The sequence below is a fragment of the Embiotoca jacksoni genome, unplaced genomic scaffold, assembly GCF_022577435.1.
Source record: "Embiotoca jacksoni isolate LCO1_2020_lvr unplaced genomic scaffold, fEmbJac1.0.p SCAF_1, whole genome shotgun sequence".
NCBI classification, from domain to species: domain Eukaryota; kingdom Metazoa; phylum Chordata; class Actinopteri; family Embiotocidae; genus Embiotoca; species Embiotoca jacksoni.
The window spans coordinates 17,378,008-17,393,120 of NW_027185229.1; the positions used below are offsets into that span (position 1 = coordinate 17,378,008).

General features: G+C 38.0%; 2 protein-coding genes across 20 annotated transcripts in view; one reads left to right on the plus strand and one right to left on the minus strand.

Moving 5' to 3' along the window:
- Nucleotides 1-2,774, plus strand: part of cadpsb (Ca2+-dependent activator protein for secretion b) — a 66,325-nt gene extending 63,551 nt beyond the window's left edge. For all 19 annotated transcript variants that reach the window (XM_069144308.1, XM_069144316.1, XM_069144338.1 and 16 more), the window contains 2 exons: nt 1,290-1,394; nt 1,484-2,774. In XM_069144308.1, the coding sequence (XP_069000409.1) occupies nt 1,290-1,394; nt 1,484-1,660 (282 nt within the window). In that variant the 3' untranslated portion in view covers nt 1,661-2,774. The remainder of the gene's footprint in view (nt 1-1,289; nt 1,395-1,483) is intronic.
- A 1,560-nt stretch (nt 2,775-4,334) lies between these two features.
- ca16b (carbonic anhydrase XVI b) overlaps nt 4,335-15,113 on the minus strand; it is a 94,907-nt gene continuing 84,128 nt past the window's right edge. The window contains exons 16-29 of the mRNA XM_069144378.1: nt 13,977-14,073; nt 13,788-13,870; nt 13,293-13,427; nt 13,058-13,192; nt 11,977-12,149; nt 11,712-11,847; nt 11,164-11,310; nt 10,626-10,719; nt 10,080-10,156; nt 9,795-9,923; nt 9,493-9,639; nt 9,229-9,371; nt 8,210-8,345; nt 4,335-6,616 (exon numbers count right to left, since the gene is read on the minus strand). Coding sequence (XP_069000479.1) covers nt 6,470-6,616; nt 8,210-8,345; nt 9,229-9,371; nt 9,493-9,639; nt 9,795-9,923; nt 10,080-10,156; nt 10,626-10,719; nt 11,164-11,310; nt 11,712-11,847; nt 11,977-12,149; nt 13,058-13,192; nt 13,293-13,427; nt 13,788-13,870; nt 13,977-14,073 — 1,779 coding nt within the window. The 3' untranslated portion in view covers nt 4,335-6,469. The remainder of the gene's footprint in view (nt 6,617-8,209; nt 8,346-9,228; nt 9,372-9,492; nt 9,640-9,794; nt 9,924-10,079; nt 10,157-10,625; nt 10,720-11,163; nt 11,311-11,711; nt 11,848-11,976; nt 12,150-13,057; nt 13,193-13,292; nt 13,428-13,787; nt 13,871-13,976; nt 14,074-15,113) is intronic.

Genomic DNA, 15,113 nt, shown 5'->3' on the forward strand with positions numbered 1-15,113 from the left:
TGTGCTTTTGTGTGTCTGAGAGTATGTTGGAAACATTCAGTGAAACAAACAGTAAAGCTTAAATTTAATTAATTTCCATTTACTTTAGTAGAATTACATTTCATTATATTTATCATTATAGTACAACTGTCTTTGGACCCGTTTTATTGTTTAATTCCAAAATGTCTTATTGAAGAATGCGTACTGTAAATATCAGAAAGTCCAATACATTTAAATTTCTTTTTAATACAGTTCCTCAATCAGGTTCTTAGTCTTTGTATACTACAACATTTCACCCCAAAAAATACCCAGTTTCTTTAGTCCTTTATGATAATAAATTGAATATCTTTTGGTTCCCTTTTTTTAGTCCTGACCAGCAGTCAACATTTTAGGCTCAACCTTGGACTCATATTTTCATAATTTTCTGATATTTTAAAGACCAAATAACTAATCAATTAATCAATCAAATAATCAGCAGATTAATTAATAATGAAAATAATTATTTGCAGCCCAAGTCCATGGGGATTTTCTAGAGTTTCTTCCTTGGAGTCAATATTGATTTGATTTAAACAAACAATTTATGTAGTCATTTTGGAGTATTCGAGTTGCTGCTAGGGGGATTTTGTTACCCTTTGACGGCGGTAGAATAGCTGGTTCCCTTTCAACAGTTTCTGTGCTATACTACGTGCAGACAGCAGAGTGTTATGTATTTTCTCATCTCTTACAGCGGAACAGCAAATATCTCAAAAATGTAGAACTACCAAACAAAAAGATGTCATCCACTTTATTGCACACACCTATATCATCCAAACGTATTGTGCCTGAGTAACTTTCCAAGTTAAAAGCACAAGGTGAAGACAGAAGGCAATCCAAATAGTAAAAGTTGCGGTGTTATTAATTTAGGTTTGACGATCTAAAGAAACCGTTGAAACAAGCACAGTGTACTCTAGCTTGTAATTCATCTGTAGCTGATAAGATTTATTTATTTTGAATATGAATTCATTCTCACATTACGACAGCCTGTTAACTTGCATTGATTGCTAATTCTGACTCATGAAATGCAAGAGTATCCATCTTGTGACGTAGGATAGAGACTTAACAATAATCTAAACTAACGTTGTATACTGAGCTTTAACGTAAGTGATGCCTAAATACACACGTTAGGTGCTTGAACCCTTACGTTATTATACTGTATGTGTTCAGTTGTAGTTCTTAAACGTGTCTTAAAGGTTAGTTTTATGTCTATGGTGTCTTTGAGTATGTGTGCGGGTGTGTGTTTTGCTGGAGAGTGTTGTGCTTATGTGTTTCAGCAATGGTACACTGCCACCATGAACCTCCTGGGGACCTGGCTCACCGAACGCATGGATCAACAGCTCCACGTCTACCAGCTAAAGATCCTCATCAGGATTACGAAGGTGAGACAACGAACATCTGCTGGGCTGATAAAATGCCCAGAATTGGTCATTGTCTATGTTGTGGTGATCCATCTCCACCCTCCCTGTAGAAAAAGTACCGGGACTTCCGCCTGCAGGGTGTCCTCGACTCCACCCTGAACAGCAAGATGTACGACACGGTGCGCAACAGGCTGACCTTGGAAGAGGCCACTGCTTCAGTGAGGGAAGGAGGCATGCAGGGCATCTCCATGAAGGACAGCGATGAGGAAGATGAAGACGACGACTAGAGCCTGTGCACTGACACTCCAGCTCCTCCCTCCGACCCTCCCTCCCCAGCCTCACAATTTTGACTTTAGCCTGGTTACCGATGCATGTACCAACTCAGATAGCCACTCTAGGACCTCCTTGTCAGCTCGAAATGCCTATGAAGGAACTATTAACTATAAAAATAGAACTTATAATGAAGAAAATCGAAATAAAAAAAGTTAAAAAAATAACCATGATTGGCGGTTTAGCTGTGTCATGATAAAGATAGCACCTATCTTTGATTCATTCATTTCTAAATTCATTTCTATGTGTTACTAAGCAATATGGAGAACCATTTGTTTGACAATGTTGAGTGAGATTAATAGGTGTGTCCCTGTCCAATGCAAACCTATATGGCGCTTCTTTGTCGTATTCTACATTCATTAATGGTACATTGTCGTGATGATGAGTGTGGACCCTTTTCTTTGTCTTGTCTGTTTTTAAGTGAATGCCAACTGCTTCAAACTGAAAATAAACCCTCTGTATTTGTTTACGGCTGTTACTGATAAACTGTTGTCTACTCACTGTTTTGAACATCGACAGTAAGTCTAGACCTGCATTTTTATCATGTGTCAATGCTATGTGATCTCATCTCAATTACTAATTAGACGTGGTTCAACAGGAATCTTGAACTTAAACGAGTGGGTATTCTAGAGATGCAATATTCTCATAGCTCCATTTTGATAACTTGGGAGATTCTATTTTTATTTCAACATTAAAAGGCCTTGAAACAGGTTCTATTTTAATTCAGTTGCACTTTTACAGAGAAAAGAGCAAAAATATTTTTTTTTATTAAAAAAAAAAAAAAAGTTGGTCTGTCTTTGTTCTGTAATTGTGTAGAATGAGATGTCTGGCATTTATTTGGGTCTCACTGTTGTTTTGTATATATTATATAAATATATATATAAATATAAAATGCTGTACATTGCATTCTGAGCCATCGCTGCATGCCTGTGGGTTCCCACCCTCCCCAAACGCTTTCTGTTTTCTGTGTGAATTAGCTGGTGGATTCATTCTTGCTTTTGCCTTATGAAAGCCAACAGTTGTAATATGCAAGAGCTGTGGCCTCTAAATAAAAATTATTGTACATGTGCATCCTCTGTCACATTTACTGGCTGCACCTGAGACACTATTGTAGAAACACTGATACGAACATAAAGCAATTTTGTTTGGCAGTGGTGAAACATAACTACATTTACTTAAGTACTCTAATGAATCTACTTCTCTGTGAGTCACAACTCCATCGGGTTTGAACACACAGAGATACACATAAATCAAGAATCAGCATGACCTTTACATTCTGAGCACATGATTTGATCGTGAACAGACGTCCATGAAACAGACTAGAAATCATAGAAAAATAACCCGAATCATGTTTTCTTCAGCATTAAAGTTATCCCATGATAATTATCTGTACATCGATAAGTGGGTAAAATGCTAACGGGAATCACTAACAGCTAATTTGGTATACTATCAATGGTCTCAATTTATATAAAAAAAAAAATCAGTTAAGAAACAAACCCTTCTTTTGGTGCAATTTTAAGGTACTGCAGTATTTCCATATGAAGCCATTGTATTTGTGTACTCCACTAGATTTCAGTTAGAAATGTTGTAATTTTTACTCCATTACATTTATTTATTAGGTCGTTACTTTACAGATTTGACAATCTTGAAATCATATATATATATATATAGAATCTATTTTGCACTTAATGATAGATTCAACAAAATTAGTGCCACCTTGATAAGCAAGATAAACATGCAGCTACCTACTGCAACAGTAATAGTAATCCAATTTTCAGTACTGCTACTTTAAAAAAAAAAAGTAAACAATCTGCATACTCCTTTCATCACTATTGTCTGGTGACAGACTGTCAGCAGAGGGCGACAGGAAGAACCGGTTCCTTATTTGCTTGACGTTAAAACTCATCCATCAGTAGTTTCAAGTAATACAAGGATGCAGTGCACCCAAAGCCAGACTTTATTTAATGTATAGCAATACAATTTACCTATTAAATAACACTATAATATGGTATATAGCAGTATCATAAGAATATACTGCTATGATACTGTCATATAAACATGTGGTACGACAGACAAAACCATTATATTATTTTATTTTTTTAAGTTACAAAATAGACTTAACTACCAACCTGGTTGAAATGAGCTGAGGCAAACACACTGGACGCCTGGACCAAGAAGCAGATATCAGGAAAATCTGGTCCAAATCCCAGCATGGACAGCAGAAGGGCAGCTATGATTATTGTGATTTTTCTGTGGAGATTTAGAAAATAAATTTCCCACAAAAGTACAACCTGTTTTAGGGACACTATACAAACCGAATCTCTGTATGAAAATATAAACTTCTGTGAACACTAAAGTAACGTGATTTGTTTTTGAAGTAAATGTACGCAGCTGCGGCACTCTTATTTTAAATGTGAGCAGAAATAGCAAAAAGGAAGGAGGCTGGCGTTCATACAAAAAAAGTGAAAATACAGAACAGTTGCTGTGAAGTAGTTTTGATGTGGAGTTAAGTGATCAGCAATCTCCAAATGTTGGAAAGTTTTCAATGGATTAAGCAAATTCCCCGTCGGTAGAGAAGTGGATTTTACCAGAATATTTCACAAAATACACATAAATCAGTCGAGAGGGACATTCAGGGTTGAAAGGGGCTTATAATTATAGCCACAAAATTATGCGGAGACGGAATATCAGCCCAAATAAAATACAATTTACAGTTTGAACTTTAAACCTTATCTTCTAATGTGAAGAAATTATCACAAAGTCTGATTATCTACTGGTGGGTGAGTTCCTGAGGCTAGAACAGAAACATGCTCAACTGTGGTTAAATTCACACGTTTGACACCAGAAATCTGTACTGAAAGATTTAACAATTTGGATTTAAAATTCTAGTTGGTTAAATAGATCTCTGGACAAAACCACGTACATGTTGCAAACTTGAACCACGTCTTTGGTTACAAATAAAGCATCAACCCCCCCAAAAAGAAACTACAGTGCCTATAGAAAGTTTTCACCACCATAGGACCTTTTCATGTTTTTTTCACCATTTTAAGTGGAAGTAATCAGAAATGAGAAACACCTATCAGCAGAAAAATACCCTTATTTCAAATCATCTGGTTGCCCAATAAGTTACACCCCTTCGTAATGATAGTGAGAGGAGTGATTTTAGGTTGAATAGACCAGGATCTGTGTCAATCCAAATAAGCTGTTTTGTTGATTTACTGGCAAACTACTTCATGAAGACAGATGAATATATAACAAACTAACTGGTGAAAAGTCTAGTGAAAAATACCAATCAGGTAGAGGAATAAAGAACATTTTCAAGGCACTGAATAGCATCTTCACCAGGATGCCTGGTGAGGATGCTTCTCTGCAGTAAAATGAAACTGTGAGATATGATGAAAATCCTGGAGGAAACTGCTGCTGCCGCCTGCGCAAGAACTGCAGAAGGATTTATTTTTCCAATCCTAAACAGGAATATCTTTTAAACAACAATGTTAATTTCCTGGATTGGCCAAATCAGAGTTTAAATCTCAAACCAGTTAAGGATAAAATGGCAAGTTTAAAAAAATGTGCAGTACGCTCATAGCGGTTTGCGGCATTGAGTTGCAAAAAGCTGATGCTCATATAAATGCAGCCAAAGAGGCTTCTAATAAATATGGTCTTGAAGGGAGTTCATACTTGTGATTAATTTCAGGGTTTTTGACTTGTCATCAATTTAGACAAATCTGCCGACCTTTGTCTCAACTTTATGTGTTGATCAGTGTCAAATAAACATCCACATCACATCCGCTGTGAATAAATGTTAAGAAAAAAAACTGGAAAAACTTGTGGGGGGTGAAAACTTTGTGTAGGCATTGCATTGCATTGCATTGTGTTGGTACAGATAGCCATTTCATGTGTTAACAGTTGAGCTTTGACCACTGAGGTTAGAAAAGCTGAAACAAAATGCAGGAAAAAACACAAATGGAGATTTGTAAGCTGTGCATGACAGGCTACAGAGTCTCCAAAAACATGAAAGTACATCAAGGCCAGTGGACAAATAGCCACAAGTACAAAAAAGAAAGAAAGAAAAAGAGTGGCTAGCTATTAAGGATATAATATATATGTATATATATTACAAAAACAACATAACAATATAAATCCCTGTAAAAAGCAATAAATGTTCACATTAGATGTTGTAACACACTTTAACAAAATAAGCCATAAGTACATTTTACAAGACAGCAGTGAGATACTGGGACAATAATATATCGGCAGGTATGAGTCTCTTCACATGTGACAAAAAGCTTCAACCATGTGGAGCTGAGCCTCAGAGCAGTTTAATTGAAGTGACAAAGTGACATAATGCATGCTGGACCATGTTATTTCATGACGTGGTGTTTTGTTTTGAGACATTTTTAGAAGTGGATCACCTGATCTCATTCTGGTCTTCATGCTTCTGGTTTGTCTCCATACAGTCCAATTGCCAGTTTGGTCGTGGTGCCAGGACTGAACTGTGAAAAATCTTCACTCACTGGATTTAGGCAGTAACACTGATAGTATAGTGCAAACTGGACAGAGCTGCTTTTTCCTCATTAACTTAAACAGGTGCAAACGCTCAGCAGGATAACAATTAAGACAAGAAATAAAGGACAAAAACATAAATATCAAAAACCTTTTTATCAGTATAAAAAGTAATAAGGTTATTCTTTTAATCAATAGTCTGGCAAAAAAGGCCTCAGAAAAGTTCTCAGATTTTTACAAATTAAGTGCCTGTAAGAATGTCCTCAGACGAGTGACTCCATGCTCTCTGCAGGGTCCGACTCGTCTGCAATCACCATCACCCCATTAGTGTCCATGTGCATGGGGTTCAGGCCGCACTCTCGGTTACTGACCAGGCTGAGCATGGCTTTGTAAAGGTATTGGTACTGCTCCTGCACACACAAACACAAACATAAAGCAGGTTAATACTAAGGATCGTGTGCCTTTTATACATAATGATAAACACTTTTTTTTATACCTGGATTGGACAATATTTCTGTTGCAAAGACTGAATATAATGATGTGAAACGTTGTGATGGACACTTTGCTCTGCAGCCTTTTAGACTCTTTAGCTCATTTTGTTTTTTAGGGACACATATTTAGTGGATGGTTCAGTCTAGTTTCATCAACCCTACATACGCAGTACATAAACTATGAAAAAAGTACCACGCGATCAGCACCAAATGGCTGGTGGAAATAGTTGAGCATTTAGCAGCTAAAGCAGCAGATATTTTTGTCAGGAGCTGGTGAAGAAAGCAGAGTTGAAAAAACAGTAAATACTGAACTTGAATTCACCAGGAGCACAAAAAGTGACGTACAGAAACTACTGTAACTCCCTCTGCCAGTTTTTTTTTTTTCCTCCCACTGATAATAAGTAGAAAATCAATGCATCTTAAAAGTTGCTTAAAGGCACATTAATTGATTTCCTGACCACTTGGGGGCAGCAGAACAACAATTGTTTCCTGATGAAGTTAACATGGCAAATCCAAACAATCCAAATCTATTTGCACATCCAGGAGATAGAGAGGAATATTAAAATTAATCGAGAGTCGTGATTGTGGCCACCTGACAAGTGCAACTCCAATATTCATCCTGCCTGCAGTTTATTTTCAAATGTGTTCATTTCTACTACCCTCATTATGTAAAACAACTAATGGTACCCTTCTCCTCCAGTTATCAACTGAGACACTCTGTGCAGCTTTTCTTCTCTAATCCTGTGTTTTCTAAGTCAGTAGCTAAGAAAGCTTTCATTTTTAAAGCTCCCTCCCTTGAAATACCTTACCTATAAATATTTGACCCATACCATCTTTTCACTTGCTCAAAAAAATCCTTGTCTAATATAGGTTTAGTTAGTTAATAAGACTTTTATAACTAAAATTATAATGATTCTCTAGATTTGTAGTTTGGTGTGGTCACTGTCATTAATGTTTTTCTATGGTTCATGAAAGATCCCTATTTGTGGTTTTGTGTATTTACTTATTTATATATTTATTTTATACTCTACTGGGTGTACGTTCTTGGGTTTCTGTATGCCTAATTAAGTGAAATTTATTATTGTTTGGGTTTTTTGTTTGCTTGTCTTTAGTTACATTTGGTATTATTAATTATCATATTGTGATGTTTGTTTCTTTTTTGTTGGATAAATTGGTTCGTGTTTGTGTAATTTTCATGTAAAGGACCCCCTTTTAAACGAGCTGCCACATCTCAAGGGGCTCCTCCTAATAAATAATTTCCAACTAATAATCCTAACTTTAGTTATGTTTTAAGAAGAACACAGACAATGAACTACAGTTAATTGTGCCACAAACCCAACTACTTCAACTTAAAAATTGGAGACAATTACATGCATGTGCTTGAAAAATAAGTTAATTAAAAAATATTGATGCGTGCTACTTTCATTTTTTTTTTGTTTCATCATTTTCAATTGTCCCATGTATTTGACCCCAGATTCCTCCTGTTCGTCTTTTACATCAGTGTAAACTTACTATATCAGTGAAGACTCCCGGCCTCATGAGATTAATCATCTTCGCCACCTGATAGATGTCAACGACCCCCTCATTCTCCAGCTGCTGTGACAGCGTGGTGAGGGCACAGAGCATCCCCGCTGACACCGCTCCATACCTGTGAGGAGATGTTGACAGTCAGCTCTGCAGCACGACTGTCACCCTGTTCAGGTGTTGGTGAATCCCATCATCACTTTAACTAATTGACTATAAGGTTAATAACATATGCACACTTCTCTGCAATCACTAGGTAACTTCCAAAAAAAAAAAAAATACACTGCAGTGAATCAGAGTAAAATAGAAACTGCTTCCATACAGACAGGTTGTTGGCATCCTATCATGTTAGTGTCTGTGATAATGAGGAGGAAGACGTCGTGGCCTGTTATTTAGTGTGACAATTCCAGAGGTCAAAAGTATTGACAAAAAGTATTACCGACAGGAAATGGAGTGACGACGACTATTGAGAAAGCTGATGTTTACATTAACAGCAGCTGAGGTGCTGCAGGCGGTGACGTCCGTAATAAAGACATCAGCTGTGAGTAAGGAAGATATTTTGGTTGCCTGGTTACTAAAAGACTTTGGCATTTTTGTTTATCCCAGTAGCAGTCTCCAGATTCTCAGTGCTGACACACACTTAAGGACTTTCAAACCCCAAGCCACAGAAAGCACTCAACACTTAATGGCTTAATGTCCATCACACTAGTGCAAACACTACAACTTCACCAGGTCTAATAAACCATAATCAAACATCTGAAGAGACATTTACCACTTATGAATCTATACAAATATAGATACAAAAAATAATAATGATTTATTGTCCTTGAGAGGTTTATGATTGGATCTTAAAAGTATTAACTGACACTTAAAGAAAAAGCATTTCTTAATTATCACCAAAACTTTTCTAGGACTTAAAAATACTGCAAAGAATCTTCCACTGTGTGCTTAACCTTAGTGAATATACCTTTCCGGTGTTGACAAAACAGAGATAAACACAAACGTACTCATCGTGCACGATGGTGGGGCCATCTCGTGTCATGGCTTCCTCTTTGATGACACTGATGAGCTCGAAGGTGCTGCTGAGAGGGGCGTCAGGGTTTGGCCATTTAGGGCACTGAAAATGTCTCACCTCCAGAACGTAGTCGTCCTGTCACACACAGAAGAAGAGCGTGCGCCCACAGCACGTTTATTTAGGACTCTACACAACATACTCATTGAGTGAACTCCAGCCTTCGTGTCACAATAATCTAACGCTGAGGATCAGGTACCTGTGTCGCCTCTAAAATGAAGTCATGGATGATGATCTGCTCCTCATTGGAGAGGCACAGTCTGTCCTTACTGATGAGAGTGACAGTGAAGGCGATACAGTTCATGGCCTCTTCCCGACTTGGCCAGTAAACAAATTCATCCTCAGCCTGCAGGGAAACAGCAACACGGGTAGCTTATTTATTTTGCTTTTTCACAAATTATTCATATTACTGTTAGTTTACTGTGCAAATGAAGAAAAAAAGAAGAGCAAATGAAACAGAAAACATCATCAGAGACAAAGTGATTCATATGTTTCAATTACCAGGCTCTGGTTGTCAGGCAACATGACAATTATTTGAGCATTATGGTCCCAAATCATCCTCCAGAAGTCCGTGGTGGTGTGGGGCAAAGGATGCTGGGTAATGATGAACTCATTGCTTCTGTAGTAGCCCTGGGTTGACAGAGATGAGCTGTTAGTCTTTCTAAAGCTCAGGCCACTCACGCCGATGGATGACCGTGACACATAACTAAACATTTTCTAAGACAATATAATAAATCCTTCCAAAAACACAATAAATAAGGATAATTCCCAAAATTCACACGGTACCATTATGTAGGATGCGTTAATATAATCTGTTCCTTTCATGCCAGGCAGAGTGGTGAGTCCAACCCTTGCTCGCTCCGCTGTTGAGGCAGAGATAGAAAAACATGCTTTAAATCACAACCCAGGCCTCTTTAATATCACACTGGCTGATAATGGCACACTCATTACCAGTCCTGACAGTTGCTATAGCAACAAGTACATACCTCCTTTTCCCTTAACAGGGTGCCGAGAATGCATAGAAATATTTAAGTTATAGGATTATGGAAATTGATTCCAATTTTGGAATATGAATTATCTTTAATGATTTTAAACACTACATCAGTAAATGTTGCGAGTCTTGAGTCTTATTTTCTTGTGTTTCAAAAAAAGAGGAAAAAAGTAACCAACACAAGACAGATTTGATTTGAAGGAGTGTCTTCCTGTGGTGTGCAAATGGTGTTTTATCCTTCTTATTTAGACACACTGTTGCTGACAGCCGGCTTTACATATTTAACATGACCTCTTCCAAAGCCTCAGCTCCAATGCAAGTAGGCTGTTTTGAATACTCACAGGGAACCACTGAGGAATGGCGGTTCTTCTCCTTGTTGCAGTCTTTGTGGGCGCTAAAGCACTCTACAAAACGTGTGTTGCACTGAGTCAACAGCTGGTGAGAGACAAGGCAAAATCAGATTTTAGTCACGAAAGTTACTCTAAATAAAAATCCAACATAACAAATCCAATACAATGTGGTTTAACACCCATAATTAAAAGCAAGTCTTTCACATAAATAACGAACATGTGACGCTCATTAAGAAGTGACATTATGTGGGAGCAATTAGCTTGTCTCTCCTGATGTTGAAAGAGCAGGAGCTTGATGAAACATTCATTAATCTTTGCATAAGGCGGCAGGGGTGACAGACATGACTTTATTAAAGCCAACATCAGAGACCCTCTCAATCTAGTCCCGTCTGGAACTTGAAAGTCACTGTGCATATTGCTAACAAGCTTCTGATCTACAGACCACCTCAAATTCAGCTGATGGTGCCACTGCACGCTCTGTGACAGCTTGTCTAACTGGACCAGTCAGACTCCCAGAAGGTTTACTCACCCTGAACTGCTTCTCCAGCTGTGTGCGGCCTGTTGAGTTGGGCGTGAGGATGCTGTTGACATAGCTGTGCAACTGCCAGGCAGGCACCTCTGTCTCTCTGCTCAGGATGGCCTCCATCAGAGCATCATGGATAAAAACATACTGCTCCTAAGGAGAGATGAAAGGTTTAGAATTTTTAGGTATACAATGTGTATATATACACATATCTATATCTAGATATCTATCTATTTCACTTTTTATCTGAAATAAATGAATGAACAAATACATAAAAGACAGATCATTATATAACTACTCCAGTTTAAAAAAAAAAAAAAGTGGCCTAAGGACAGCCAGTTTGGACTTATTCTGGTGTTATACGGTCATGTGTTGTGGTAAGTGTATAACAGTTTGCACTCTGTGTTGCACTGAAATTGCAGCAAGTGTGACCTTTACCTGAGCTCAGACTATAAAACTGAATAGCTTTCATAACTCCTTGTCCATCTTTAGCCACAGATGACCTTTACAGAATGAATCCAGTTTCCCAAAGTAACGGATTTAGGGATTCTTACCTCAGTTTGGACCAGGTAGTTGCGTTGTGTGCGGATATGTTTGAGAAAATCCAGGACGCTGACTGTGCTTTTGTCCTTGATCTGTTGCAGCATGCTGTCAATGACGATGTACGTTCCTGTGCGCCCAACCCCTGCACTGAAGAGCAGACCACTAAACATTAGAAGCAGGCCCCTAGAGGGAGCTTTTAACTAACTCAGCAAATATGAGTCTAACACTCATAAGTAATATTAATTTAGCCCGGGAGGCTCGGTGATAATGATGTACCTGCAGTGCACCAGGACAGGGCCCATGTCTGCAGTACGAGCTGCTGATGAGCGGTTGATGAAAGTAAGAACAGGAAGGGTGTACTCCGGTACTCCCATGTCAGGCCACTGAGTGTAGTGATACTGGACCACAGTGCGCTCATTGAGCTTCCCTTTCGGATTCCCCTTCTGACCCTAAGACATAAGAGCAGATGTAACGCTTTACTTTCTGAACATGTAGGCAGCAAATCAGGTGACATAAATATCACTGAATATAAAGATTTGTAAGTGTTAATGTATTTATCAACTCTTCCTGTAGGAGCCCATAGGTATTGGCTGGTTCATAAACAGTTCATGAATGATAATACAGCAAAACATATTTGTATTAATACAAAATACTGTATGTATTTCAGCATGTTATAGTTTAGGACTAATACTATCAAGTAATAAACACATAAAATGTGTTTATAGATCTATACAGCTGCATTTCAGTCTGTCACCTGCTTACAAATACTAAACTGTAGTATACCTACATTAAGCTATAACGAGATGCATTACACAAATCTTTTGTAACATTAAGGTTACTTGGTACGAAATATTTATATCCAGTAACTGTCTGACACAACTATTTACCACTGTGACTGTGCCAGTTGAGAAGGCTAGCATTATACAGTTATTAAATGACCCATTACATTTTGAGAGTTAAAGAGGTAGTAATATGCTCGACATATGTGACCTGAGTATTCATCAAAGTTTTGGAAAGATTATAAAATACAATCCAGAAAAACATCACAATATACCTCAAACTGAAAATACTATAGCAGCAACTTTAGCTTCAATAATATCACTGACCTAACATGGGTTAGGTTAGTGAAATATTCAAATATTGCCCACCCATACTAAACTGCATGAATACTTGAACGCAAAACAAACTCTCTGATGGGGATTGTCAGGCCTACAAAACACAAAGGTCACAGCCGCAGATAAGTTGTTTGGTCTTCTAAAACATTTGGAGTTTTTTTTTCTTCAATAGTCAAGACATTTAAGCAGGTGCAACCAGTAGGAATAAAGTTTACTATAGTACAAGTGTGACTCTTAGTTACCTTTTTAACTTTGGTGTTCCTTATAAGGAAACTGCGCAGTGTGTAGCACGCATGTACTGTAGTGCTTTTCAGCGTCACCACAATGTTTCCATACTGCTCGCTGTTCTCTGTAGGCCAGTATTGGTCACACTTCCTCTGAAAGACACAAGGCATAAAATCAATGATATTTTAGCCTGTCTGAAATAGTCATGTTTGTTTCATATATTCAGTTTGTAAAAGATGGATGTGAACCTACTCTCCCTTTTTCCACGAGGTTTGTGATCATGACAATCATTCTAGTATTCTGCTCCCACACCATCCTCCAGAAGTCCTCGAATGTAGACTTGAGAGGACCCTGAGCAGCTATATAAGCTCTGGGCCGGTTGTAGCCCTGAAACAGTAGTGAAGTGGAATTATTGTTTACCGGTAAGATGCAATCAATATGGTATCAGTTTCCCACAACTCCCGATATAATTGATATGACACAAAACATCGGTAGGTAATAAAATCCTCTCAATCAGCTGACAGAAATCCCAAGTATCTATGCATGAATCAATATATTTTCTTTTCATTACCGTCTGTAGATTTTATGACTTTATTCCTCAGTTGATGTTTCAAATAAAGCTGTCAGTATGGCATTTAGCACCCTGAATATTTATTTTACAACTAAGGCTTGCTTTGAAATCCAAACCACAACCTGCTTAAAGAAAATGAAACCTTGAACGATGTCAAGTGTTTGGTAAAAACTCACATCCACATAGTTGGCATTGATGTAATCTGAATGTTTGGCATCTTTCCCCGCCAAAGCTCGTAGTTTCACCCTGCTGTGGTCATCTAAGGAAAGCATTGACATATTATTAAAAGAATGAAAACCTGCTATAAAAACATTGTTGGATTCCACAGCAGTAGACATGAGAATGTGATTTTACAGCTGACTCACAAGCCACAATGTTGATGTATCTGTTTTTGTGCTTGTTGTCGGGATGATTGGAATGTTCTGCTGTGATTTTCAGGTCGGCTGTGCAGCGTTGGACCTCCTGGAGAGAGAGAAGAAATAGTCAGAAATTGATTTTATTAAACAGGGAAAGGAGATCTAATGGAATTACCCCATGTAAGGAAGTTATATTTATTTAAACTGTTACAGTGTTATATTAATAACAGCTATTTTTTGACACTATTGGTTTTTAAAGAGAGACTTTTTTTTTCTTTTTTCTTTTTCAAATATCCTCGCTGCATAAGGAGCTCAGAGCTCAGGATGAACTGTGAAGCTGAACCTCTAGCAGGGATTCAGAGTCTCACTCGAAAACGCTTCAGCAGAGCAGATGCTTACTGCCACTTGGGCTTGAACTCGAGTCTCCAGTCGTACAGCCCTCTTCTTTTCTTCTTCACTGCACCACAGAGCATTCACCCACCCAAAAAATACAATCACTTCCAACACAGCTTCGTTGTGGTGCATTTGAAAATTATGCACACAAGCTTCACATCAAATGACCCCAATTAGAAAGAATCCTCTGAGGGTGAAGCTTTTGCCTCCTCTCTTAACCTAGTTACACAGAAAGTGTGTTCTCATCCAGTCAACCAGCAGACAGACCTTCTCTAATTAACCTCTGTCTCCCTGGTCTTTCTCGCCATCTTTCTTTCAACCATCTGCTAAAAATTTGAAACCCTGCACACAAGCACATGCAGAATATAAAGTTCAACCATCGGGCCGACCCATGCCCATTTACAAACAACACGTACAATAGAAACATAAAATCTGTGCTCAGAAGTTTATTAGTACTTACCTTCCGAAACCAAGACAAATGTTCTCTATGCAGTGTGTGGATGTTTATTTCACACCTGATCTGTTTAGTTCAACTAAAATAGACTTGAGTGCATTTTGCCATTTGATTTGGTTCATTTAGGCTGGGGTGAAAAAAAAAAGAAAAACCTGTACTTGAAATTTGGTGCAGACCAAAAATGCTTGAAAAGATTCATGACGCATAATTATCCAACTGAACTCATCTCCAACCTAAAAGCACCATTATCTTTATAGCGAAGGTTAACAGTGCTACAAAACTATTCAATCAGCAAGTGG